The sequence below is a fragment of the Martes martes genome (genome assembly GCF_963455335.1).
Source record: "Martes martes genome assembly, chromosome: 3".
In the NCBI taxonomy this organism is placed as follows: Eukaryota; Metazoa; Chordata; class Mammalia; order Carnivora; family Mustelidae; genus Martes; species Martes martes.
Genome location: NC_137890.1, coordinates 130,445,611 through 130,472,888, shown reverse-complemented (window position 1 = coordinate 130,472,888; position 27,278 = coordinate 130,445,611). Strand labels below are relative to the sequence as shown.

At 35.2% G+C, this 27,278-nt stretch overlaps 1 protein-coding gene across 1 annotated transcript in view; it reads left to right on the top strand.

The window, feature by feature from the left end:
* UBR3 (ubiquitin protein ligase E3 component n-recognin 3) overlaps window positions 1-23,100 on the top strand; it is a gene marked incomplete at its 5' end in the record, with an annotated part of 238,879 nt that extends 215,779 nt beyond the window's left edge. The window contains 6 exon segments of the mRNA XM_080798665.1: window positions 2,057-2,164; window positions 2,285-2,410; window positions 14,770-14,949; window positions 19,303-19,512; window positions 20,085-20,224; window positions 20,525-23,100. Coding sequence (XP_080654791.1) covers window positions 2,057-2,164; window positions 2,285-2,410; window positions 14,770-14,949; window positions 19,303-19,512; window positions 20,085-20,224; window positions 20,525-20,642 — 882 coding nt within the window. The 3' untranslated portion in view covers window positions 20,643-23,100.
* Between the last annotated feature and the right edge of the window lie 4,178 nt (window positions 23,101-27,278).

Below are 27,278 nucleotides of genomic sequence, written 5' to 3'. Positions count from 1 at the left end.
GGTCAAAAACTCCAGTGTTACCAAAATAAATTCTATCAACTAGACAGCAGGTACTTATTGCTCAGATTTTTGTTATGCAAAGGGAAACATATAAAATACAAAGTATAGTTCCTGACATTTTGGAATTTACTGTCTAGGTGAAGAGAGCACAATTACCCATGAGAAACAATAAGAAGACTAAGTATCATCAAATAACAAATTCTGTAGCTCAGACAACTAGTGCTTATCAGACTGTCAGGATGAGCATATATCCTATAGTGTTTACTCAAGTCTTATATTTTACTATTTAAAAAGTATAGTTTATGAGTAGAATAAATGACATCATAGCAAGGTTATTACTATAGCCCAGTTTATACTTTACTGTAATTTGCAACAACCTCTAATATCTCAGTGAATAAAAAAAGAGGCATATTTCTTTATGTGTAAGAAACTTATTGACACGGTTGCCTGCATGGCTCAGTAGGTTAAGCATCTGACTCTTGATTTCAGCTCAGGTCATGATCTCAGGGTTGTGAGATCAAGCCGCATGTGGGGCTCTGTGCTGGGCTGAGAGTCTCCTTAAGATTCAATCTCTCTCTTTCTCTCTGCCCCTCCCCCTTCCCACTCCACTACACACATTCTTTCTTAAAAAAACAACAACAACAAAAAAACCCAAAGAACCTTATTAACATAAATTTGAATTTACAAATAGCCATTATTTCTCCTTTCTTATAAAAAGTATAGCATCATTAAGCTTAATTAATTTGTAAACAGTTATTTAATGTAAGTATCTATACATTTTTAATAAGCATTATCCTATATTATTTTTACATTAAATTGTTTTTTTTTTTGTTTTAAAGATTTTATTTATTTGACAGAGAGAGATCACAAGTAGGCAGAGGCAGGCAGAGAGAGAGGAAGAGAAGCAAGGCTCCCAGGACCCTGGGATCATGACCTGAGCCAAAAGCAGAGGCTTTAACCCACTGAGCCACTCAGGTGCCCCTACATTAAATTGTTTTAACAAATCCTGTTCAAGGAATTCGAGGGAAATTGTAAAAGAAAAAATTTGTGGTCTGTGATTTCTTCCATTTCACGCATGTATGATTTTGCTATTGTAATGAGTGTATATATATATTCCTTCTGTTGGCTTTTTTCACATCATATTATGAACTTTTTTCATATAGCTCAAATTTGTCATATTCACTGCCTATAAAATATTCTTTTGAGTTGATACAGCATAATTTAGGTAACTTCTTCACTTGTTGGTCATTTCTGGTTTTTCAGTATTATAGTGCTGCAGTGAATGTCTTAAGTGTTTAGTTATTTTTTTTCTTTTAGATTATTTCCCTAGGAAGAATTTCCAGGAGTGGAAATTACTGGGTCAAAAGATATGATTTACATATGTTCATTTACACATACGTTATGTAATTTACATCTGTCTTTTTTTTTTTTAAGTTTTTATTTATTTATTTGACAGAGATCACCAGTGGACAGAGAGGCAGGCAGAGGGAGGTGGGGGAAGCAGGCACCCTGCTGAGCAGAAAGCCCGATGTGGGGCTCGATCCCAGAACCCTGGGATCATGACCTGAGCTGAAGGCAGAGGCTTTAACCCACTGAGCCACCCAGGCACCCGTCTGTCTTTTAAAGAAGTATTGGAGAGGCGCCTGTGTGGCTGTCAGTTATGCATCTGCCTCTGGCTCAGAGTCCTGGGATCAAGCTCCAGGTTAGGCTCCCTGTTCAGCATGGAGCATGCTTCTCTCTCACGGAGCCTGCTTCTCCCTCTGCTCCTACCCCCAATTCCTGCATGCTCTCTTTCTCTCTCAATCTCTAGCAAATAAATAAAATCTTTAAAAAGTTTTAAAGAAATAAAGAAGTATTGGGATGGTTTTATCACATACCCAATTTCATTGTGAATCTAGAGGTGTACTGTTGTACACAGATTTTGAGGAATTGAAGTTTACATTTGTGAAAAAAAATATAGTCACAATTATACCTCTACTTATTAAAAAGTGTTCTTTCCAATGTAATTTTCTTCTGTAATTTTCATTGATGGTACTAATTTTTCATTTTTTCCTAGAATACATGTGATGCAGAAAAGTCTTATGAAGTGTTACTGAGCTTTGTGATAAGCGAACTATCTAAAGGAAAGTTATACCATGAAGAGGGCACTCAGGAATGTGCAATGGTATGCTCCACATGTAATGGTTATTTGTTAAAAATTTAGATATTGTTGCCATTATGAATATAATTTTTAAGCTATATCTATTATAGAATAAATTGTTCAGGTTCTCTTTTTTAACTTTAGGTTAGCCCTGTTGCTTGGTCTCCTGAATCCATGGAAAAATACTTACAGGACTTCTGCTTACCTTTCCTCAGAATCACCAGCCTTCTTCAGCACCACCTTTTTGGGGAAGATTTACCTAGCTGTCAGGTATAATTTGGGGTAGAGAATAGGAAGTCTTGTTTTTACAATTAATTAATTTTTTGAAATATACTGACACTTAGTATAATACTTACATCTATATACAGAACTGTCATGTTAAGTATGTTAGTCTAACTCTAAGGAATAAATATTTAGAACATTTACTATTAATGTTATTTTTTTTGTATTTGCTAGTATCCACTCACTTTTATGATATATTACTAATACTTGATACTTGAGCACTTTTGTAGAACAGTGATAATGCCCAATACTTGAACAGGACCATAGTATTCATATTGATATATTTATCATTATTTTTATTATATTGATAGATTAATCACTGATTGTCATCTGCTTTTACTATCCTTTTAAAAGTTGTGTTGGTCAAAAAGCTGTTTGTCTGAAGACATGATGGCATTTATATAATTTTAGAACAGGAAAATGTTCAACTTGTAGATAGTTATGTTAAAAATTTGGAAACATAAATTATCACTGGTTGAACCTATTTTATAAAACTGGTTGATGTGAATAGGCAAGAACATGGCAGAATAGGGAACCAGAAGGTAAGTCAACGAAACTGCTTGTAGGATTATACTCCTGACATTATCTGTCATCTGTTTCTAGGGAATTTGATATGGGAATTAAGACATTTATCACATATATGGTGTTTGAAGCCTGCAGTACATCAGAATTAAGCAGTTGATCCTTCTTTCTTTCTCTCTTACATAATTGACCATTGCATTAAATAGTTTAGATTCTTTGTTTTTTTAAAGTGATTTAAGATAAACTCTGCACATTTATCCTCAAAACATTTAAAGTTTATGGATATTGAATAAATTAAAAATGTTCATCCATTAGTTACTCTCTTTCATAGTTATTTTTAAATTTCAACTTAAAAGTGTTTCCTTTAGCATACAGTAGTTCCCCCTTATCTGCAGGGGATGTGTTCTAAGACCCCCAGTGGATGCCTGAAACCAGGGCTTGTACCAAACCCTACATATACTAGTTTTCGTTTTCTATACATGGATACATATGATACTGTAATTTATAAATTAGGCACATTAAGAGATTAACACTAATAATGGAACATATAACAATAGATACATATAACAATATACTGTAATAAAAGTTATGTGAATACAGTCTCTTAAAATATCTTACTGTAGTGTACTTACCCTTCTTCTGATGATGTGAGATGATAAAATGCCTACATGATGAGATGAAATGAATGATGTGTATGCATTGTTATGTCGAGTTAGACTACTATTGGCCTTCTGACCATATGTCAGAAGATGGATCATCTGTTTCTAAACTACAGTTGACACCAGTAACTGAAATCACAGAAGGCGAAACTGTCATAAGGGGGTGGGGAACCACTGTATGAGCATCCTCAAGCATGGAGATTAATAGAAAAAAACCTACTACTTCCTTCATTAACATTTCTCCATTCAAATTTAAAAGCCATAGGTTATGATTCTTTGTGTGCTTATTACCTTATATGGTTTATTTTGTCATTTGTTTTTATTGTTTATTATTAAGGTATTTTTATCCCATAAATTGGAAATTATCTGGAAGCAGAAGCTCTTGAACTGGGTGTTGAAAGCTGGCTGGGAGTTGACTGTGATGCTTGTAGTAGCATACCAGGCATGTGCTTAGAACAGGGAAGAAATGGCATCCATTAGGAGGCACAAAAAGAAACAATGCTACATAGTGTTAGAAATAGATTAAGGTAAAGTTGTAATGGATCTTGAATTTCATATGAAGGAATTTGAACCATTGAAAGATTTGAGACCAAAATATGACATGATTCAATTTTTATTTTAGTATAAAATTTCATTCTAAAATAAGACCGATTTGGGGGTATGAGGAATGGAGACTGGGAACAGAGAAGCTAGTTGGAGAGAATAGGGAGAAATTAGAGATTTCAGAGATGGAATAGTCAGGATTTTAGTTGAACATGTAGGGAGTCAAGGAAGATGAGTCAGACGGTACTAGGGTTTTGGGCCTGGGAGACTTGAATAATAATAATAATAATTTTATAATCAATAATCATAAATAATTTTATAATCAGTTTATAAATTTTCTTCCAAAATCCTACAAGGTGATAGATTAGAATTACTTTGAACATGTAGTTTTAAGGCACTGAACATAGTTTATATGTCCATTCAGGTCTTCTTTTAATATTTTTTATAGAACTTTAAAATTCTCATTTTAAAGTCTGGAGCATTCTTTATAAAGTGAATCTTAGAGGCTTTATGGTTTTAGTTTCTATCTAAATGATGTCTTATTTCTATTGCACATTGATTACTCCTTGCTGGTATGGAATAATACTATTGATTTTGGTGTGTTCTTGTGGCTGGCCACTTGCTGAATTCTCCTATTGGTTCTAGTAGTTTGTCTGTTGATTCTTTTTTTTTTTTTTTGTAATTTTATTTTATTTTATTTTTCTCAGTGTTCCAAGATTCATTGTTTATGCATCACACCCAGTGTTCCATGCAATATGTGCTCTCCTTAATACCCACCACCATTGCCTGTTGCTTTTTTTTTTTTTAAGATTTTATTTATTTATTTGACAGAGATGACAAGTAGGCAGAGAGACAGGCAGAGAGAGAGAGAGGGAAGCAGGCTACCTGCTGAGCAGAGAGCCCGATGCTGGGCTTGATCCCAGGACCCTGGGATCATGACCTGAGCTGAAGGCAGAGGCTTTAACCCACTGAGCCACCCAGGCGCCCCTGCCTGTTGCTTCTTTAAGATATTTTATGTAATTATGATTATATCATCTGAGAATAAGAACAGTATTGTCCCTTTTCTTCAAATCTTTATTTTTCTGTTCTTGTCTCAATATATGTCCAGTTAGAATTTTGAGCAGTGGGAGTAAAAGGCAGCATCCCTTTTTTCCTGCCCTATCCCAAAGAGAATTCTTCTCAAGTTTCCTGTGCATGCCTTTTGTTTGTGTTTGAATTTAATGTAATTAATTTTTTTAATTATAAGTGGAATCATTTGAAATTATATTTTCTAATATATTGCTAAAATGTAGAAATCCATTCATAATTTTTGAACATTAATCATCTACATTTAACCATTTTGCTAATAAATTCAGTAATTATTTCCTTTTTTTTTTTAAGATTTTATTTATTTATTTGAGAGAGAGACAGTGAGAGAAAGCATGAGAGGGGAGAAGGTCAGAGAGCGAAGCAGACTCCCCTTGGAGCTGGGAGCCCGATGTGGGACTCGATCCCGGGACTCCGGGATCATGACCTGAGCTGAAGGCAGTTGCTTAACCAACTGAGCCACCCAGGTGCCCCAGTAATTATTTCTAATAGCCAGGAGACTCTTGAGTTTAACCATAAATTTTTAAATTTTAACATTTTGGTAAGCATGGGAATTCTTCAAGAGTGATACGTAATACATATTCCAACAAAACATTCTACTCTCCACAGTAATCTATTAGACCTTCCCAGTTTAGTTAAATGTTTTAGTCTAACACTATTTCTACTACCATAATAGGGCTAATTATAGTAATCTATATGGTTCTTTTATATTTTCTCCTACTTAAATGCAGCTTCTTACATTTATCCTCTGGATAAATACAGAGGATACAGTCCCTTACACAGGGACTTCAGGTAATTTTTGAATTCCAGAGCATTGTTTGTAAGATGTTTGTACATGTGTAGTTTTCGTGGAAGAAAATGGTTATCAGACTCTATTTATTTATTTTTTATTTTTTATTTTTTCAGTGTTCCAAGAGTCATTGTTTATGCAGCACACCCAGTGCTCCATGCAATACATGCCCTCCATAATACCCACCACCAGGCTCACCCATCCCACCATGCTTCTCCCCTCTAAAACCCTCAGTTTGTTTCTCAAAGTCCGCAGTCTCTCATGGCTCGTCTCCCCCTCTGATTTCCTTCAGTTCACTTTTCCTTTCCTTCTCCTAATGTCCTCCGTGTTATTACTTATGCTCCACAAGTAAGTGAAACCATATGATAATTGACTTTCTCTGCTTGACTTACTTCACTCAGCATAATCTCCTCCAGTCCCATACATGTAGATACAAAAGTTGGTATTCATCCTTTCTGATGGAGGCGTAATATTCCATTGTATATATGGACCGTATCTTCTTTATCCATTCATCTGTTGAAGGGCGTCCTGGCTCTTTCCACCGTTTGGCCACTGTGGACATTGCTGCTCTGAACAGTGGGGTACAGATGGCCCTTCTTTTCACTACATCTGTGTCTTTGGGGTAAATACCCAGCAGTGCTCTTATAGGAAACTATGATTACCACCGCTGCCCCCCAAATTTGAAAAACAATGCTCTACTATATCTCCTTTAATTATTTTTTTCTTTCTTCTGTCAACAGTAGTTTGTCCATGAATAATTATAATGATACCTAGCATTTATTGTATATTGACACATGCTAACACTGTTTTAAGTGCTTTGCATTTAAATTCATTTAAGTTTCCCAACAACTATGAGGTAGCTGTTATGATCCTCACTTTGCAGACAAGGAAACAGAAACAGAGAGAGGAATAACTTGCCCAAGATTCACAGCTAGTATTTAAAGCAGCCAGGATTTGAACACATTTAGTCTAGATGCCCAATCTGCACTATTAACCTTTGAGCTGTGCTGCTGCTTGCTACACAAAACATTTCTGAGGAGTTCGGGTAATTTTCTTCTAGTATTAAGTTTGTAAAAACCACTATAATATTGCATATTATAGTCTCTTTGAATTTCGGTGTAATTATGAATACTCCACCTATATATGTCTCTTATACCACAATAATAGTACTAATATTATTAGTAGTACAATTACTAATATTACTGCTAATAATTTATTGATAGCTGAATAGACATACTGAAATAGCAAAAAAATTGAAAACATCTCCATCAATTAGAAACTGGCTAAATACTGGAATACTCTGCAGAAAAGAAAAGAATAGAAAATTTTCTATGTACCAATCTGGAAAAATCTCAAAAATATATTAAGTGACCAAAGACGAGGCATGCTTGTATTAAATACAGATAGGGGAGAAATAGTGGTATTTATATTTGCTTATATATATAATCCCCATCACCTCTTTGATCCCCGCCCTACTTCCCATCCAGTTACCATCAGTTTGCTTTCCACGTTCAGAGTCTGTTTTTTGGTTTGCCTCCCTACCCCCATGATCACTTGTTTTTGTTCCTTAAATTCAACATATGAGTTAAATCATATAGTATTTGTCTTTATGTGACTTATTTCACTTAGCATAATAGTTTCTAGCTTTACCCATGGCCTTGCACATGGCAAGATTTCATTCCTTTTTTATGGCTGAGTAATATTCCATTATATATATAAACATACAGACAGACCACATCTTCTTTATCCATTCATCAGTCATTGGACACTTGGCTGTTTCCATAATTCGGCTATTGTAAATAATGCTGCTATGGACATTGGGCTGCATGTATCCTTTTGATTAAGTATTTTTGTATTTTTTGAGTAAATATCCAGTAGTACAATTGCTAGGTCTAGGGTAGTTCAATTTTTAACTCTTTCAGGAATCTCCGTACTGTTTTCCAGAATGGCTGCAGTAGTTTGCATTCCCACCAACAGTACAAGGGGTTTCCTTTTTCTCCACATTCTTGCCAGCACTTGTTTCTTGTGTTTTTGATATTAGCCATTCTGGCAGGTATGAGGTGATATCTCATTGTAGTTTTGATTTGGTTTCCCTAATGATGAGTGATCCTGGGCATCTTTTCATGTGTCTTTTGGCCATCTGGATGTCTTCTTTAGGAAAATGTCTATTCATCTCTTCTGCCCATTTTTTAATTGGATTATTTGGTTTTCGGGTGTTGAGGTTTGTAAGTTCTTTATAGATTCTGGATACTGACCTTTTATCAGATACACCATTTGCAATATCTTCTCCCATTCTGTAGGTTGCCTTTTTATTTTGTTGATTGTTTCCTTCATTGTGCAGGAGCTTTTATATTGATGAAGTCCCAATTGCTTATTTTTGCTTTTGTTTCCCTTGTCTTGGGAGACATATCTAGAAAGAAGTTGGTATTGTTAATGTCAAAGAAGTTACTGCCTATGTTCTCCTCTAGGATTTTTATGGTTTGGGGTCTCACATTTAGGTCTTTAATCCATTTTGAATTTATTTTTGTGTGTGGTGTAAGAAAATGGTCCAGTTTTATTCTTTTGCATGCTGCTGTCCAGTTTTCCCAACACCATTTGTTGAAGAGACTGTCTTTTTCCCATTGAATATTCTTTTCTGCTTCGTCAAAATTTAATTGGCCATGTAGTTCTGGGTTTTCTTTTCTGTTCTGTTGATCTGTTGTCCATTTTTGTGCCAGTACCATACTGTTTTGATCACAACAGAATTGTAATATAAGTCCAGAATTGAGACATCTCCAGTTTTGCTTTTCATTTTCAAAGTTGCTTCGGCTATTTGGGGTCTTCTGTGGTTCCATACAGATTTTAGGATTGTTTATTCTGGCTCTGTGAAAAATGCTGTTGGTATTTTGATAGGGATTGTATTAAATATGTAAATTGCTTTGGGTAATGTAGACATTTTAACAATATTTATTCTTCCAATGCATGAGCATGGAATGTCTTTCCATTTCTCTGTGCCATTTTCTAGTAAAGAAATTTCTTTTTTACTCCTTACCCTAGCCACTCAGTCACTATTAGGTGCTATCAGTTTACTCTGTATTATTCCAGGTAAACATATACCAAAAAATATGTTTGTAGAGGTATGTATTTTTTCTTTAGCCCCTTTTTAACATACTGTTCTATAGCTTGCATTTTTTCCCCACTTAAGAGTGTATCTTAGAGATCATTTCATATTCAATGTATGAAGACCTTCTTTATTCTGTTTTACAGATTAAGAATATTTCATTGCATGATGTACCAGGATGTATTTAATCAGTCCTTTATTAATAAACATTTGGGTTATTTATAATCCTTTGCTATTTATAAATGATAAAACAATGAGTAATAGCACATGCAGGTCATTTTGCTTGTTTTTTATTGTATTTGTGGGATAAATTCTTAGAAGTGGTTTGCTGTGTCAGCTCTTACATACAGTTGTAGTTTTGATGGTTATTACCAAATGCCTTTCACCAAAATTGTATTAATTACATTAATAGTAATGTATGAGAGTTTCCTTAATCATGTGTCTGTGCAGTGTATTCTCAAACTATTTGATCTTTGCCTCTAGATCTTTTAATTAGGTAAAATATATTTCAGTGTAGTTTTAATTAGCATTTCTCCTAAGGGTGAGCTATTCCATATTTAGGAGCCATTTTATTTCTTTTACTACAGGTTACTTGTTATAGAATGTTTCTTTTGAAAATAATTAGAAAATGAATACAAGTAAAAGATAATTTATTATCTGATCTTGAAAGAAAGTATCTCATGATTTTTCTTTGTTTAGAATAATCTGCCACTCTATTTTATCTAAGTCAAGTGAGAAGCTTTTATTTTTCTTTCATAAATTTTTCCTTAGCTAGGGTTTCTCTCATTTTAGTGACCCACATTAGGACTCAACATCTGCTGCATAAAGATAAGCCAAGTAATCCTGAAGTAGTCTATGAATGCCAGGAGAAAAAAAATTCATTTATGTAGTTCTTTGTTAATTTTTATTCATTGTTCGATTTCCTATCATAAGATGAAAAATATTGCTGTTTTTCTACCATTGGTAGTTCCCCTTTTCTCAAGTTATTTCTGTGCCTTACATTGGAAATAAATGCCCTTTCTCAATACAGCAGGAAGATACAACAGTTAAAAATATAAATGCACAAAACAACAAAACCCCAAAGTACATAAACAGAAATTGACAGAATTGAAAGAAAAAATAGACAGATCCACAATTATAGCTGGACACTCCAGTGTTCGTTCTTACTAGTCAATGACAAGGAGACAGTATAAATGAAACCTGAACAGGACTATCAATCAACTTGTGTCATTAACATCTATAGAATGCTTCACCAAAAAATAACAGAATGCATATTTTTTACAAGTGCACATGAGTATTCATCAGAGTATGCCATATGTCAAGCCATAATGCAAGTTATCAATACATTTAGAAGAGTTGAAATCATACAGCATATTTTCTGACCACATAAGAATTAAATTAAAGTCAATAACAAAAAAATATGGAAATCCCCAAATGTGTGGGAATTAAGCAACATACTTTTGAATAACTTAAAGCAGAAATCCCAAGGAAATTAGAAAATACTTAAACTGAGTGAAAATGAAAAACACAGCATAGCAAAAAAAGCAGGATGTCATTGAAATAATTCTTGGAGAGATACAGCTTCAAATGAAGAAAGTTCTCAAGTCATTCATCTAAATTTCTATTTTATGAAGCTAAAAATAGGGCAGATTAGGCCCAAAGCAAGTAAAAGAAAGGAAATTACAAAAATCAGAGCAGAAATCAATGAAATAGTAATGGAGAAATAATAGAGAAAATCAAAGTCTGTTTTTTTGCAAAGACCAGTAAAATGGAGAAACCTAAATGTTAGGAGCTCAGCTAAGCTGGAAGAACAAGAACTAAGCTGGTAGGTGTTAGATTAGTTGATTAAAGCAATTAGCCAAAAGTGAGAGAGTTAAGTCTCCAATCACTTACTGTGATGGTATAAGCAAGAGGCTAAAACCAGAGAAAATGCCAGTTCCTCCTGTTCCATTTACTCTCAGGGAGTGAAATGGCACACCAATTGTGGATCACATGGATCAGCACAGATGTGGGGATCTGTTGAGGGAGCCCCCAAACAAAAGGCTTTGGCAATTTTATGGGCTCTGAGGTAAAGAAAAGTTGGGGGGAAGGGATAAGAGTAGAAGAGACCCCTTCCCAAGGCCTCAGATAAAGAAGCCTAGGAGTAGAGGTACCAGAGCTAGGAATGTGAATATGTGGAAGAGTGTCACTGGGGGAGTAGAGGGGTCTGAGACCTTGACTATAAATTCCTTCAGAGACCACAGTGCATTGGTGGTATACTGAGTCTGATATAGGGAGAGCAGTTTTAACCCACAGAACCTGTGAAGTAAAACCTTTGTAAACTGCCTATAGTTAGGCCTGAAAAAAAAAAATCACACACTAGATTGGTAAGAAAAAAAAGAAAGTACAAACTACCAATATCAGGAATGAATGAGGAAACATCCCTACAGAAACATAAGAGAATATTATGAATAACATTTGCCAACAAATTTGATCATGTAGATGAAATGGACAAATTCTTTGAAAATACAAATTACTAAAACTGACTCAAGAAGAAATAGAAAATCTTGATTAGATCTGTATCAAGTAAGAAAGTTGATTTAGCTTATTAAACTTATATAATTAATACCCTTCAAAAAAAAGAGAAGTCAGCAACTTACACTAGCAAAGAAAACATCATGGTGAATGCCATGAAACATTTAAGGAGGAAATTGTATCAATACATACAAACTTTCAGAAAACAGAGGAAAAAGGAACAGTCCAAACTCATTTTATTAGGCCAATTTTATCCTGATACCCAAACCAGGCATCATGAGAAAACTACAATTCCAGATCCTTCATGAACATATAAGCAAAAGCCTTAACAATATTAGTACTAGAAAAGGGTAATACACTATGGCCATATGGGTTTATCCTAGGAATCCATAGTTGGTTCAATAACAAAAATCATTTAATTTAATTCACAATATTAATAGAATTGATTTTTTAAAAGCATATGATCATCTCAATAGTCAAAAAATGTTTGACAAAATTCAACACCCATTCATGGTAAAAACACTAAAAAAAATAAGGAACAGAAAGGAATTTTCTCAACCTGATAAAGGGCATGTATAAAAAACCCAGGAAGAAGACAAGGATAGCTGCCTTCATCACTTCTTTTTAACATTGAATTGGAAGTTCTAGAAAGAACAGTTAAGCAAGAAAAATAAATAAAGGCATCTAGATTGGAAAGGAAGAGGTAAAATAATGTCTGTTTGCACATTACATGATCTTATATGTGGAAAATTATAAGGAATTTCCAAAAAACTATTAGAGCTAATAAATGAGTTCAGCAGGTTTGTAGGCTACATGATCTATGTACAAAAAAAAAATCTATTTTATTCCTTTGTGCTAGCAATGAGCAATCTGAAAATGAAATTTAAAAAGTAATTCCATTTAGAATAGGGTTAGGAAAATGCTATTAGGTTTGTGATGTTGCACAATTTTGTGAATATACTAAACTGTACATATTAAGAGGGTGAATTTTATGGCATACAAATTACATCTCAATTTTAAAAATATACTGAGAAAGGACTTTTATCTGGAATATATCAAGGACTCCTATAATTTGGTAATGTAAGGAAACAAAACAAAACAAAAAAACAAAGTGGGTATAAAATTTGAGCAGGCACTTCTCATAAGAATATATATGAATGACCCACAAGTACATGAAAATGTATTCACCATCATTGTTGATTAGAAGAGTACAAACTAATGTCACAAGTGATGAGGATTTGGAGTACCTAAAACTCTCACTCATTGCTGATGGTAATGCAAAATGGCGTAGTCAAATTTTTTTTATATAAATTTTTTATTATGTTATGTTAGCCACCAAACAGTACTTCATTAGTTTTTGATGTAGTATATAGTCAAATTTGAAAAAAGTATGGCAATTTCTTTTAAAAGCTGAGAATGCATTTACTGTACAACCCAACAATTGTACTTCTAGGTATCTACCAAAAGAAATAGAACATATGTTCACATAAAGATTTACATAAATGTTTAAAACAGCTTAATTTGTAGTAGTCAAAAACTAAGCAACCCAGAATTCATTCGCAAGTAAACACGTGAATAAAATGTGGTATATCCGAACAGTATGATACTACTCAGCAGTAAAAAGGGATGGACTGCTGATACAATAACATGAATGAATCTCAAAATATGCTCAGTGAAAGGAGGCCAGACACAAAAGACCACACACACACACACACACACTGTTTGATTCTATTTATATGGAAATTTTTTAAAAATCCATAACTATAAAGACAGAAAGCAGGATTAGTGGTTGCTTGGGGCCAGGAGTAGGGGCTGGAATTGATTGCATATAGGCAAAAGCAAAATTTTTGGAGGGGATGGAATTGTTCTGATGTTTTATTGTAGTAGTGGTTACCTGACTACACATTTGTCAGAATTCATCAAACTACACTTAAAGTGGGCAATTTTATGGTATGTGTAATACACCTCAATTATATTGTTTTTTAAGATGCCTTCTTTATTGTTGCTAGAAAAATGGGAGACGTATAGCCTCATTTCTAGAGATTATAAAAATTAACATCTTTTTCAGCCTGCATTTCATTTTGCTTTTTTATCTTTAATTTTTTTTCTTTGTAGCACATTTTAGAATTTTATACTTAATCTACATAATTAGTTCAATTTTGCAAACAGATGTTTGAATGTTTATTATGTGCCAAGCAGTGGGAAAACAGAGCCCCTACCCCAAGGTACTATTCCCATAGTCTTACAGGAAATGCTAATTTATTTTTAAATTAATTAATAGAAAATATAAACACAAGAAGAGAAGTGTTTACAAAGTATGGACGGGTTAACTTTATCTGAATGGAGCTGAGTAATCTAAGGGGTCTTTAAGTTTGGTCAGGGAAGGATTCCCTGGGGAGCTGTCATTTGAAGGATGAGAGGAATTGATCCAGTGGACAGGGGACAGTAAACATATTAGCCTCCTAAATAGTCTTTAGTTAAATACAGAAGGAGTGGGGGGTGTATTTTGGTGTTTATGAGACTAACAAAGTCCTTTAAAACACAAGATTTGAGTCCTTTAGCTCACTGATTTCTTCGTTTCTCTTATTACTGAATAGAACTTCAACTTAGCTGGCACTTAGATCTCTCAAGTTTTTAAAAACTCCACCCTCTTTTGGATTTTCACACTCATTCAGGGTCCAGGCATATTATTTTGTACTGCATCTTGTGAATTCCATATTTTTACTATTCTTCAGCCACACTGACAGCCTATGTCTTTTTACCCAAAAGTTACTTTCCCTTTGCTCCCAAAACATTTGGTCTCATAGAGTGGCTAGATTCTATAGACTGTATTATTCACCAGAAATGTGGCAATGCTATTTAAAAAATAAATGTAAAGAAGAAGCAGACGCTATCTTAAATCACTTAAGATTTAAATTTCAATGAGAAATACTGTGGGATATTTGGATAGAAAGCTGGGAACCTATTATCTCTTCTTTGCTCCTTCTACTCCCTATACTTTCCTTTACTTGACTCTGTTGAGAAAATTTTCTTACTGTCCAAAAGTAACTGATGAGGATGACATTTAAAATATCTATAATGGTAACTGTTCTTTATGAAATGCCTTGAGAATTTTCTGTTTCATGTCTAAAAGGAAGAAGAAGAATTTTCGGTTCTTTCCAGCTGCCTGGGACTTCTGCCAACATTTTACCAAACAGAACATCCATTCATCAGTGCCTCTTGTCTGGATTGGCCAGTTCCAGCATTTGATATTATATCTCAGTGGTGTCTTGAGATAAATTCATTTACTGAAAGACATGCAGAACAAGGAAAGGTACGTAAAAAGAGTAGTATTGCCCACTTGACACAGGGGTGATATGTTAATAGGGTAAGAGAATAATGAAGAATTAAAAATTTCAGGTCAGCTGTTTTGGGGAGCATATACTAAACTAATTATGTTGAATAAATGGTTTCCTTATGTAATGTTTATGATTCTAAAAGCAAAAATACTTCAGCTAACAAAGCTAAGTTATTAATATGCTACTTTAAGTTGGTTTTAGGTCATTAGGCTTTTATTGAATGTCTTAAATAATCATAGCCCTAGACTTGAAAGATACAAAGGAATTTTAAGATAGACAAGGATATCATTGATATGATATCATTGGTAGAAATAGAACTGGTAGAAGAAGAGCCATGTTTTAGAGAAAATGAGAATTTTAATTTTAATTTTAAAAAGGAGATAATAGGGGCGCCTGGGTGATCAGTGGGTTAAGCTTCTGCCTTCAGCTCAGGTCATGATCCCAGGGTCCTGGGATCAAGCCCCACATTGCACTCTCTGCACGGCAGGGAGCCTGCTTCCCCTCCCCCCTCTGCCTGCCTCTCTGTGTACTTGTGATCTCTGTCAAATAAATAAATAGAATCTTAAAAAAAAAATAAAAAGGAGATAATAAAAAATTAATATTTTATTTTATTTTATTTTCAAAAGATTTTATTTATTTGAGAGAGAGAGACAGAGATAGTATGGCAGGGGAAGGGGCAGGAGGAGCTGGGAAGCAGACTCCCCACTGAGCAGGGAGCCTAACACAGGACTGGATCCCAGAACCCTGAGATCATGACCTGAGCCAAAGGCAGATGCTTAACTCACTTTGCCACCCAGTCTCAGTATTTTAGATAGAGGTGTCACACTAGAATAGACATTGAGTGAATAATAAAGGCAAGGTAAGCATAAATAATAAATGTCTCTGCTTTTGTTCACTTCTGTTAATTGAGCCTTGTGTACTATGTATAAAAATTTTTTCCTGTCTACTAATTTCCTTATTTTTAGATAATAGCTAGAATCTGAAGTTATATATTGATGTCTAGAAACCTATAATGAATGACTAGGGGTAAAAGATGGATATAACTTAGAACCAGGACAGGAGAAGGTGATGAGTATATGTGTAATTAAAATGTTTTGTTTTCATGGGAGTCATGGGTTAAACAATAGATAAAAATTAACTCATTTGAGGGGCACCTGGTAGCTCAGTTGGTTGGGCGTCTACATTCTCCTTGGGTCATGATCCCGGGGTCCTGGGATTGAGGCCCACATCCAGCTCCCTGCTCAGAGGAGAGCCTGCTTCTCCCTCTCCCTCTGCCTGCCATTCTCCCTACTTGTGCACACACACACACACACACACACACTCTCTCTCTCTCTCAAATAAATAAATAAAATCTTTAAAAAAATTAATTCATTTGATAGTATAATAACAAGCTCCCATGTTAGATGTATGATTATTAGTATGGATATCGATGGAAAATAAGAATTTGTCATTTAAAAAATAATCTTTTGTGTAAAATTGAGTGATAATGATTTGTTTTAGAGCCAGAACAGTGTCATTTATTTCTACTTATTCCACAATTTTCCAGTTATTTGAATGCACTCCCATCTGACCTGCATCCCTACTTTTATCCCTGTTCCACTCTGTTCTATCTCTAGTCCTGACTCTGACCGAAGTCAACCAGATTTTCTTTACCTGGAATTTTAAATATGAACAAGATGGAAACAATATTTGGAGCTGAGTAGTCCAACAAAAGTACCCTTGGAAGATAGTCTGAATTACTGCTCTGATTTTTTGTATCAGCTAAGATTCTTTGGTCACAGACAGTTTTGGTCTGTTTTCTCTGAAGTGCTACCACTGGATAACCCCATCTGAACCACTTTCCTTCCTTCTATATGGTGCTCAAGATTCAGATTCCTGGGAGAAAGGATCTGATTGACCTAATCTGCATCCTATATATACCCCTGTGATGGGGCAGGATCTTGCATTAGGGCAACTGTTAGACCTGTATGGAACAAGAAAAGAGGTTATTTTCCAAATACTGTAATATTGTTTATAATATAAGAAGGCAGATAAGGTTGTGGACAAATCGAAAAACATAAATAACAAACAGTGGTGGCCCACTGTCTTCATATCTTACCCGTTGGCACGTAGACATCCTTATTCTCATTCACAGAGTTTCATTTCTTCCCCTGTTCAAAATGATGTAACCGTTCCATTTATAATCACAAATGCATCTACCACTTTGCCAAATATGCAAATAAAGTCACATCCAATAGTTACATCATCAGTCCCTTCTGAATGCAGAGGCTCTGAGAGATGTCCATTCCTTCTGTATTTGTTGTACTTATACCCTGGTGGCCTGAAAAATTTTAATTATCAGCTCCTCACCCTGAATTCCATAGTTAAGTGAAAGAAAAAGAGAATAGAAAATTTTGCAAGAAGATATGCCACCGTAAGCAAGAACATTTACAAGTAGTCATAAAGCTGTAACTAATATATAGTCGAATATATGACTTTCTTCTTGCATCTTCTGTGACCAGAACCTCAACAGGTTGTATTTATTTGACCAAGGATGTGAACCAGACTTTATTCTGAGAGGTCTGAGCTTCTGGTGATTGGTTCTGTCTTGCTTATATTAAGGCCATAATAGTTTTGTGTTAAATTTTTCTTTCGATCTTGGGACATGGTGAGCAGCAGGGCTCAGGGATCTCTAAATTCAAAACATTCTGCTGCTAATTGTATAGCAATATTTCTCTTCTTCTTGATAGTTCGGACTATGCTATAAGCCATTCCTTTCTTCTCCTAGTGAGAAGAAATGGCCAGATAACATTTAGTTTCTACTTCAGTGGGACTATTATCATATCCTCTGATGGAGGATAGTACACAACTTCCTTAGAATGGTCCTAAACCTAAACCATAAAATTCAGAATAGCAGGAAACAAAAATAAAAGAACTGAGTTCTTAGGTGTAATCATGAGACCTGCCAAAACCACTTCTCACTCTCTGGTTTCCAGACTGATGTATTTCATCTGCGGGAAAATGATCACCCACAATGTACTGGTTGCTGTTTTAGAGCATGTACTTCATTCTGTAGGAGCATATTCTTCATTTTATAGTTATTTTCTCCCAGCTGGTACCATCTAAATTCTATCAGTGAAGTAGTTCGTCATTTAAAAGATCAGCAGTTTTGTCAGATGTTTGAATATATGTTAGAATCAGTTACTTCCATAGACATCCACCTATTGCCTCACATCTGTCGTTACGAAAAAAATTCTTTAAGACCATGTGGTGTGAGCTGCTGGGTAATAGACAACCAAATCTAGATAGGTATCAAGTTCAGTGAGGACAAATTGCTCTCCCTTCCACTGATGGAAGAGTGCGGTATAACCAACCCGTTACAGAATATGCAATCTTTGCAGTCTGAGTTTGGGCACTGAATGTAGGCAAATAGCATATTGTAAGCACATATATTGGCCTTGTCCTTGTTTCCATGGCCACTTTATCCATGAGTTTATTGATAAATGCCAGGCTGACTACATAAGTACTGCAACAATTTAGATAGGTTATGGTTGTAAGTAATGTGAAATGATCAGTTTCTTGAGATATTAGATTCATACTACATTTTATCTATTCATAGAGAGGCATCTAGAAAGGAATTACTGCTATTATCAGTATTTTTATAAACTACAAATAATGAATTAAGTATACTCTGTGGGGAAACTTAACTAATTTGGCATTTTTTTCCATACTTGTAGCAGAAAGTTTATAAAAAGAGTTGTAGCCGTAACACTTATGGATACAAAAGGCCTTAACAGCTGGTGGTACAAGAGGGTTTTACATCTTCTTAGGAGATTCTAAATTATAAAGTGTTGAGGTAGAAATAATGAATTATAACCATAACCTTACCTTAAGAAAAGCCAATAAATTGTTTATCTGAGAAAGATCAAAAGTTGATTTTTTAAAAGTTTAACTATTTAAAATTTTGCATTAAGCATATTTAAAAACAAGTACATCTAGATATATTCAGTCTTAGTTATGCAGTTTTAATAACTAAGTCTTAGTGCAGTCTTAGTTATGTTTAATATTTTTAAGTAATGACAAGTTTAAATGTTTTAGGGTACGTAATCTAAAAACTGATACCATACTGTAATTGGAAACAATATTAAAATAGAGATTGGTAATTGTTGTACTATTATATTAGTCATTTGTAAAATAGAAATGAGAAGAGTTTTTTTAAAGAAAATAAGCCACATACTCAGAGACAGATGTGTTTTTCTTAGGGAAAAAAAAGGCCTTTAAAATATAAGCATTTTGTGTTAGTGACTTAAATACATAGGATTAATGAGTAATTTTGGATAATATTTTAGGCCTTACTTATCCAAGAGTCAAGATGGAAATTACCACACCTGCTCCAGTTGCCTGAGAATTATAACACCATTTTTCAGTACTACCACAGAAAAACCTGTAGTGTCTGCACTAAGGTTCCTAAGGATCCTGCTGTTTGCCTTGTTTGTGGTACTTTTGTATGCCTGAAAGGACTTTGCTGCAAGCAACAAAGCTACTGTGAATGTGTATTGGTAAGCAATAGTAAATAATAGAAAATGTATGAAAACTCAAATGTACTAGCACGTGGAAATGTGGTATATGTGGTTAATCCCGCTCTTCATATTAGCTCTTCTTTGAATTAAATACACAGTACACAAGGATTTTGTTCTTGTTCTTTTGTTAATCCAGTAGAAGGGTTTAAAAAAAAGAAAACCCCAAACATCTGAGGCTTTACTTAAGTGAGTAAAACTTTTCTTAAGTACACTTCCACTTCCTCCCCTTGTGCCCATTGCCCTTTCATGGTAGAACTCTTACATGGTGAGCAGTAAGACAGTGGTCATACCTGCTCTTGTGGGTACCGGCCTCTTAATTAGGTTTAGGTTGCCTCATAATTGCTTTCCTAGATAATCCTTACCCAAATTCCTCTTAGTGTATTACTAATCAAATGTTAAGAATGAAATTGTAAGTTTAACTTAGATGAAATCTTATTAAGAATTTAAGAGATATTTGGTATTATTTAGAAGACATTTAACTAAGGCATGCTTGATTTTCTTATAAAGTCCATTTGATTATGAAGATCACTGATATATTTTTAATTGTTTAGCATTCTCAGAACTGTGGTGCTGGAACAGGAATTTTCCTTTTGATCAATGCATCGGTGATTATCATCATTCGAGGCCACCGCTTCTGCCTCTGGGGTTCTGTGTATTTGGATGCTCATGGAGAAGAAGATCGGGATCTTAGGTTAGATATGCATGGGTATATTTGAATGTTTTATTGATGTTTCATCAATAAGAACAATGTACCATTCCTGGCTTTGTAATTGTAATAATAATTTTTTATATTAAGAAATTCTGATAGTCATTAAGTTAAAGCTGTTTCTAGTTTTTGAGATACTTTACACATCCACATGCTAAGGAAATATAAAATAAACCAAACTACTATGTGAGATTTTAGCCATAAAGAATCTATTTTTTTTAAATGTGTGTGAAATCTTCACTGTATTGTACAACTTTTAATACCTTTTTTTCCTTTTTATTCTAGGCGAGGCAAACCTCTCTACATTTGTAAGGAAAGATACAAAGTTCTTGAGCAACAGTGGATTTCTCATACTTTTGATCACATCAATAAAAGATGGGGTCCACATTACAATGGGCTGTGACTCACCACCTCAGCATTGCATTATATCATTTTCATTAAGAATTTATCAACAATAAGCTTTACCTTCATTTGGGGGATTAACGCTTTTGCTGAGGGAGAAAAAGAAAACATATATTATAAAGCCTTTCCAAAATTAGGTGCTTGGTAATCACATTAATGGTATAATAAATTTTTTTTTAAGTATCTGGAAAACATAACAAATAACAAGTTAAATCATTCTTTAGTGGTCCTTTTTTTTTTTAAGTCCACAATTAATAAGAAGCACAACTTGTTGACAAAACCATTTAAAAATGATTCTCCCAGCAATGCATATCAGCTATTCATTGATACTTAGAGTGGGTGTGATTTATTTAAAGTTTTACTGCTTCTTTATATCTGTGTGTTTTAATTTGCATCTGCCAAACACAATGCATCCTTTCCCTCTGGCATTCTTGTGTTGATTTGAGATTTTTGCTGTATGTAATTAGAAAAAAAATGTAAAACATGATTTATGTGAAATATTGTATAGTAAAAGTTGGTCTAATAGTAGGACTTTAAAATTTTTTCTTATTGTGAGGAATCTGTTAAAAAGTTTAAGGCTTTGCTGAAAACTTAATTCATTCTCAGGAATTTCATAAATATTCTCCCCAGGTAAATAATTGAAATAGTTGTAAAATAAGTAGATAGTTGCTGTTAATATAATACAGTACATTTTGAGGGACATATGTGTGGTTGGGGAAGGGAGTCCTTAAAAATCAAAATTTGCCATTTCATTTGGATGAATTACTTGAGGTATTAACAAATAGATTTTACTATAAAATCAGATGTTTTAAGAACATACATATGGCAGATTTTGATTCTGTGCATGCCCACCTTTTATTACCAACCAAGTTTTTGTTTAAATGATCGAATTGGAAATTGCTCAGACTTACCCACAAATGAAGCTTAGTTTTGGAACTTTACTGTCAGCTCGAGAGGTTCATCTATATTGTATTTGTGCAGTGTAATCACTGCTATTTCTGCTTAGTTTCCTAAAAGGAGAAAAAAAGGCTCACTAGTGATGACCCTCATGAATGAGCCATGCATCTGCATTCTTAGAAGCTGCTGCGAAAAGCAATTTATGTTTGTTGGGTTTTTTTAATCAGTAAGAATGGGAACGATTGAGCTAAAACCCACTCTATAAATAGAGAAGGAAGATTACAGAAAAGCACGTTATATATTGCTAACAAGATTTTCTTCCAAATGATTTAGTAATTTGATGATTATTTAATAGATAGTGTTATCAAGCAATTCCTGGTACTTTGGACTTCCATGGCTTGTTATATAAAATTACATTTTTACATGTAAAAATAAACTAAAAAACATCTAATGATAAAATACAAAAATAAAGTCAGATCTATGTTCTAAAAATTATTGAATGACATGACATTACAGAATGTGAAAATGGACATTAAATGATGGCCTTGCATTAAAATACAGCAGAACAGTACATATTCAAATGTGTTCAAAAGTCAAAAAATTACCTATTGCTCCACAATAAAATAAATGGAAATAGCTTGCTATTTTTATATACATTTCCAAAATATTAAGATAACTTTCTGAAAGATGAGAATGATTCTGTTTAACTAAATAGTTGTCCTTTCCAACACATTGCTACTTTTTTAAATACTGTATCATAAGTTCAGCCTGTCATATTTTTTGCATTGGTCATTCTGAATACCAGACCATTTGTAAGTGTGGTTGAAGAGCAAATGCTAATTTAAATCTCTAGTAAATACTGTTACAGGATTCATGAACTTGAATAATTCTACAGTTTGAAACTCTGATGCTATATATACATGGTATAATGTATTCAGACTTTGATTACTACATATTTAAAATGGAATGTTTTATGATTGTGCATATGGATGTGAAGTGAAAATATTAGCCTTAACATTAAAATTTGGGTATTTGATAGTGTTTATTTTGATATTGGTGAATTAGTCACCAGTAAATTTTTAAAAGCACTTGGTTGAAAATTGTACTTGAATTACATACATGCATGCTGCTAAACTAGAACTTTAATTTTTTCCCCCATAACTTTTATAAGTCCCATTTATAAGCCCACTTTTAAAAATAACAGGTCCAAGCTAGAGTGATGTGTGTATATTATTAAAAAAAAATGTACTGGTGTGTTATCTTGTATGAATGAACATTTAAATACAGTACATTACTGTAGAGGCTAAATCAATCTTTATAATTAAGCAGAGATTACAAAATTAGGAATAATCAACATTGTAAGATATGTTAATAAAAGCCTACTGTCATTTGGTTTGTGAAAGGTCCTTAAAATGTTTAATTCTTAAATGTTTTTCTTTTCTTTAAGGTATTGACAATAATAAATGTAAGTGAGCATAGCAGAAAAGATCAAAGTGTAACATAACTGAAGTTGCTCTAAGGTGGTGTTAAATATAAAGGTTTGCTTTTCCTTATACCTTTTATTTGCAGAGGTAGTTCCTGTTTCTTCTATCCTTGTCTTAAAAGAATGCAAAGCTTTTTGCTAAGTGTATGTTTTTGGAAGCTGGGGAGAAGGGAATGGGTATGCCGATCTGAGAAACGCTACTTTGGTCCTTGCTGCTTTCTCTAAAAATCCCAGCTAGACTTCAGAAATCTAAAGGGCTGTATGATAATGTTTATTTTGAATGGACTGTGATTTTGTTGGAATTGACAGTGTTCGCTCCTACCCCTCCATCCTGAAGCTAACCAGGCAGTTATCAGTTAAGCATCCATTTGTGTTCACAAACCTTTTTTCCCTATTTTACGTATTTTGGCATTTATTGATTTCTGTGACTTAGAAAAGATGCTGATTGAAAGCACTGACGGCTTGGAGGTGACAACAGTGCAAGAGAATATATGAACCAAGAGTCTCCAGGATTGTAATTGCTGACTCTCAAGTTCCTGTTGTTGGCTTATTTTTGTGATCCTGTTGAACAACAAAAACAAAGCACAATGTGATTTTAACCATGATTTTAATCAAATTACCAAGACAAGATACCTTCACTGGGGGTTATTCCTGACATGCGATGGTTGGTGGGTCTCAGTCCCATTCACAGTACATAGTTGTTTTCCTTTATGATCTGGCTGGAGTGGGCAGAAGGATGGCAACGTCATCACTTCTTGATTTGTGACACTTCAAGCCCCCTTGATAACAAAGCACATTAAATACAGAAGAGCTATCACCATCCCAGTGTGCCATAATCAAGTAGCAGTGGAGTGAACATGACTCCAGCTGAAAAGGCATGATGGGATCTTAAGGATGGCTGCAATGTAAGATGTGGCAATAACAAAACTAATGTGGCAGAGCCCAAGAGCAAGCCAGAGAAGTAAGGTCAAGAGCACAGATAAAAGCTTCAGCTTGAGGAGAAGGAAAGTCTAGAGCAAATGAAGAGGATTCGTATCTGATTCCCTATTATGTTGGTGACAGAAGAGCAGGATCATCTGTGGAGGGTGAGCAAGCCTAGTGTATCTGGGAGTTTTGACTTAAGTGGTAGGGTTTAGACATGGTACGAGAGAACAGACTAGAAATAAAGAAAACTACCACAGAAGTCATGGCGAGGACACAGTGGGGTTAGAAGCCACATTTCCATGGAGCAATTAGAAAGGTTCTGTGACTTTTTAGAGCCCCTAAGATCAGCAGTCCAGAACCCGAAGGGTAGAAACTAGACTGCTAAATTAACTAATAATTTGGGGATTTGAGAGGTGAGTGCAATATCAGGTGGTAGAATTAGGAATACTGATTGAAATGAGTGTGGAGTCCCTGCTGGTAAATTATGGGTTATAGGATTGGAAAACATGAAGAGACTTAATGAGGAGATGTGATGCAAGTTTTCAAAGTTTTCATCTGGAATTAGGACAAATGGCTTTTCTGTTGAATCACTTGAATTCATTCAGTAAATACTTATTGAGCTCCTCTTGTGCACCAAGCAGTGATGAATACTGAAAGTATAGTGGGAAAAAATCCAGATAGTCCCTTCTCTTGTATAGCTTTCTATGTGGTGAATACTACAAATGGTGTGTGTGTTAAAGGGTTGGGGGCTAGCTAGGAGAATGGAGTATAGGTTACTATTGAAGGAACCTCTAAATGAGACTTGGGAAATATGATGAGGGTTCCAGGGGATAGAGATGTCTATGGTGTTTCCCATAGACTGTGTAGGAGACACCTGGGTGAAAGTGGAGGTGCGGGGAGTAGTGTCTCAAGCAGGTATAGGGAGTACAATTGGCAAAGACCCAGGGTTGAGAGAGAACTTGTAGTTACAGATATGAAAGGGCATCCTTTCGACTCTAACAGGTGCTTTTGAGAGAGAAAATCTAAATTACAAAGGGATTTTATAAGCTTTCTAAGAGTTTTAGACTTTGTTCGGAGAGCATGGGAAGACATTTCAGGGTTTTAGACAGGAGAGTGGCATAATCCGATTTCCATCTTAGAGAAATCAGTCTGGCTGTACTATGGAGAAAAAAACAGAGTGGGAAGACCTGTTGGATACCTGTTGAAAGAGCCAAGACATGATAGTTGGCTCAGCTAGGTGAATCGTAGTAGAGACAGAAGTGGACAGTGTCAGAAGAGACTTGACAAATCAGTAGGGTGAGGGAGAGCGAGGAATATTTAAGTGCCTCTGTGTTCCAGACTCTAAGCTAAATGTCAGGGACATCACATGGAACAGTTGGTTTCTGTCACCGCTATTCCGTTCTGCCATTGCAATGCAAACAGCATCTATTGATCTATGGAAGTGTGAATTGACACGACTGTGTTCCAATAAAGCTACTTATAAAAACAGGCTGTGGGCCATAGTTTGCCAAGCTTAGTTTTGGTGAGATGGTAGAGATAGAAGCAAAAGTATAGCTTCTGGAGGTGAGAAGGTAGAAGGTTGACAATGAAGTGGAGGAGCAGAACAATTTCTTGACTCTCCCTAGCATGGCCAGGTCCTTTTCCTCTCTGCAGGACACCTGGCCATGTTTGCATCAAAACTTCCCTTCAGATAGTTTTTGCTATTATTCAGATGGTGTGGTGTTTGACCATCTGAGTCTAGGGCTTGAAGTCAGCAGACCTGGGTTTGAATGACCTCACTTCACCTCAGTATATTAGTGAGGAATGTGCCGTGTTCCAAACAAAAAAACTGACTAAGCAATGGCTTGAAGAAGTAAGGGGTTTATTAGTTTCAAGGAAAAGAAAGTCAAGGTAGGCAGACCAGGAAGGGGAAGCTGCACAAGGAAATAATCGTGGATCTAGACCCCTACTGTTTCTCTTTTCTATATTGTTAGGTTATCATTTTCATCCTCATGGCCACAAGACAGCTGTTAATCTCCAGGCTGCTATGAGGATGAAAAGCAAGATGGCTGCTAACCTTGTTTTCCAGGCAGGGAAAAATGCCAAAGGTTTCTTCCTAAGGATGTTACCCACTGTTCATCAAGAGAAGCCTTCTCCCAGTGCACTTTTCTTTTCTTTTCTTTTCTTAAGATTTTATTTACTTATTTGACAGATTACAAGTAGGCAAGAGAGGCAGGCAGGGAGAGAGAGGAGGAAGCAGGCTCTCCACGGAGCAGAGAGCCGGATGTGGGGCTCGATCCCAGGACCCTGGGATCATGACCTGAGCCGAAGGCAGAGGCTTTAACCCACTGAGCCACCCAGGCGCCCCTCCCAGTGCACTTTTATATAAATCTCATTAGTCAGTACTGTCAGATGGCCACCATTAAATGCAAAGAAATCTGGGAAGGTAGGTGTTTTGGCTTTTGAGCCTCTATGCTAGAGGAATATAGGGCAGATAAAAGGGACTGCGAGTGACTTCTAGGTAGCTAACTCAATGCCTGCCACACTTTGGTTTCTCATCTGTGCGATAGAGACAACAGCCAGTATAACTAAATGAACATAGACACTTCTGGCTTCTATTAGTATCAGATTAAGTGTTTCAGACTACATTATCGATTGCTGTGAAACAAATTACCTTAAAACTAATGCAGTAAAACAATATTCATTACTTCACAGTTTCTGTGGCTTAGGAATCCAAGAGTAGTTTAGCTGGGTGGTTCTGCCTCAGAGTCCCTTATGAACTGTAGCTAAGGTATCAGCCAGGGCAGCACTCGTCCACGGCTTGACTGGGGCTGGTGGATCTGCATCCAAACTCAGCCGGTGGCTATTGACTAGAGACTTCAGCTTCTCACCATACGGAACTCTCCACAGGGCTGCTAACAACACAGCAGCTGACTTTACCTAGAACACGTGATCCAAAAGGAGAAGGAAAGACTGAGAACATAAAAAAACATGCCCAAGATGAAAGCCCCAGTGTCTTTTATAACCTGAGCTTGGAAGTGGCATATGATCACTCCCACCACACATTCCAACCCTGGTACAATGTGAGAGGGATTTACACAAGAGTGTTTAAGACAGGAGGTGGTGATTATTAGGGGCCCATCTTATTGAAGCCAAATGTGTGGACAAAAGTTGAAGAAGCAACAGTATTTGTATAGTCTCAAAGTATGCCCCTGAAGATGTTTATTAACCACAACAGGTAAGATAATAACTTTATGGTAGAGAAACCTGGTAGATAGCACTGTAATGAAGAGGTAAGAGTCACTATCACCAGGAATAAAGCTTAGTGACTTCATGAACCCTTAATATAATTTA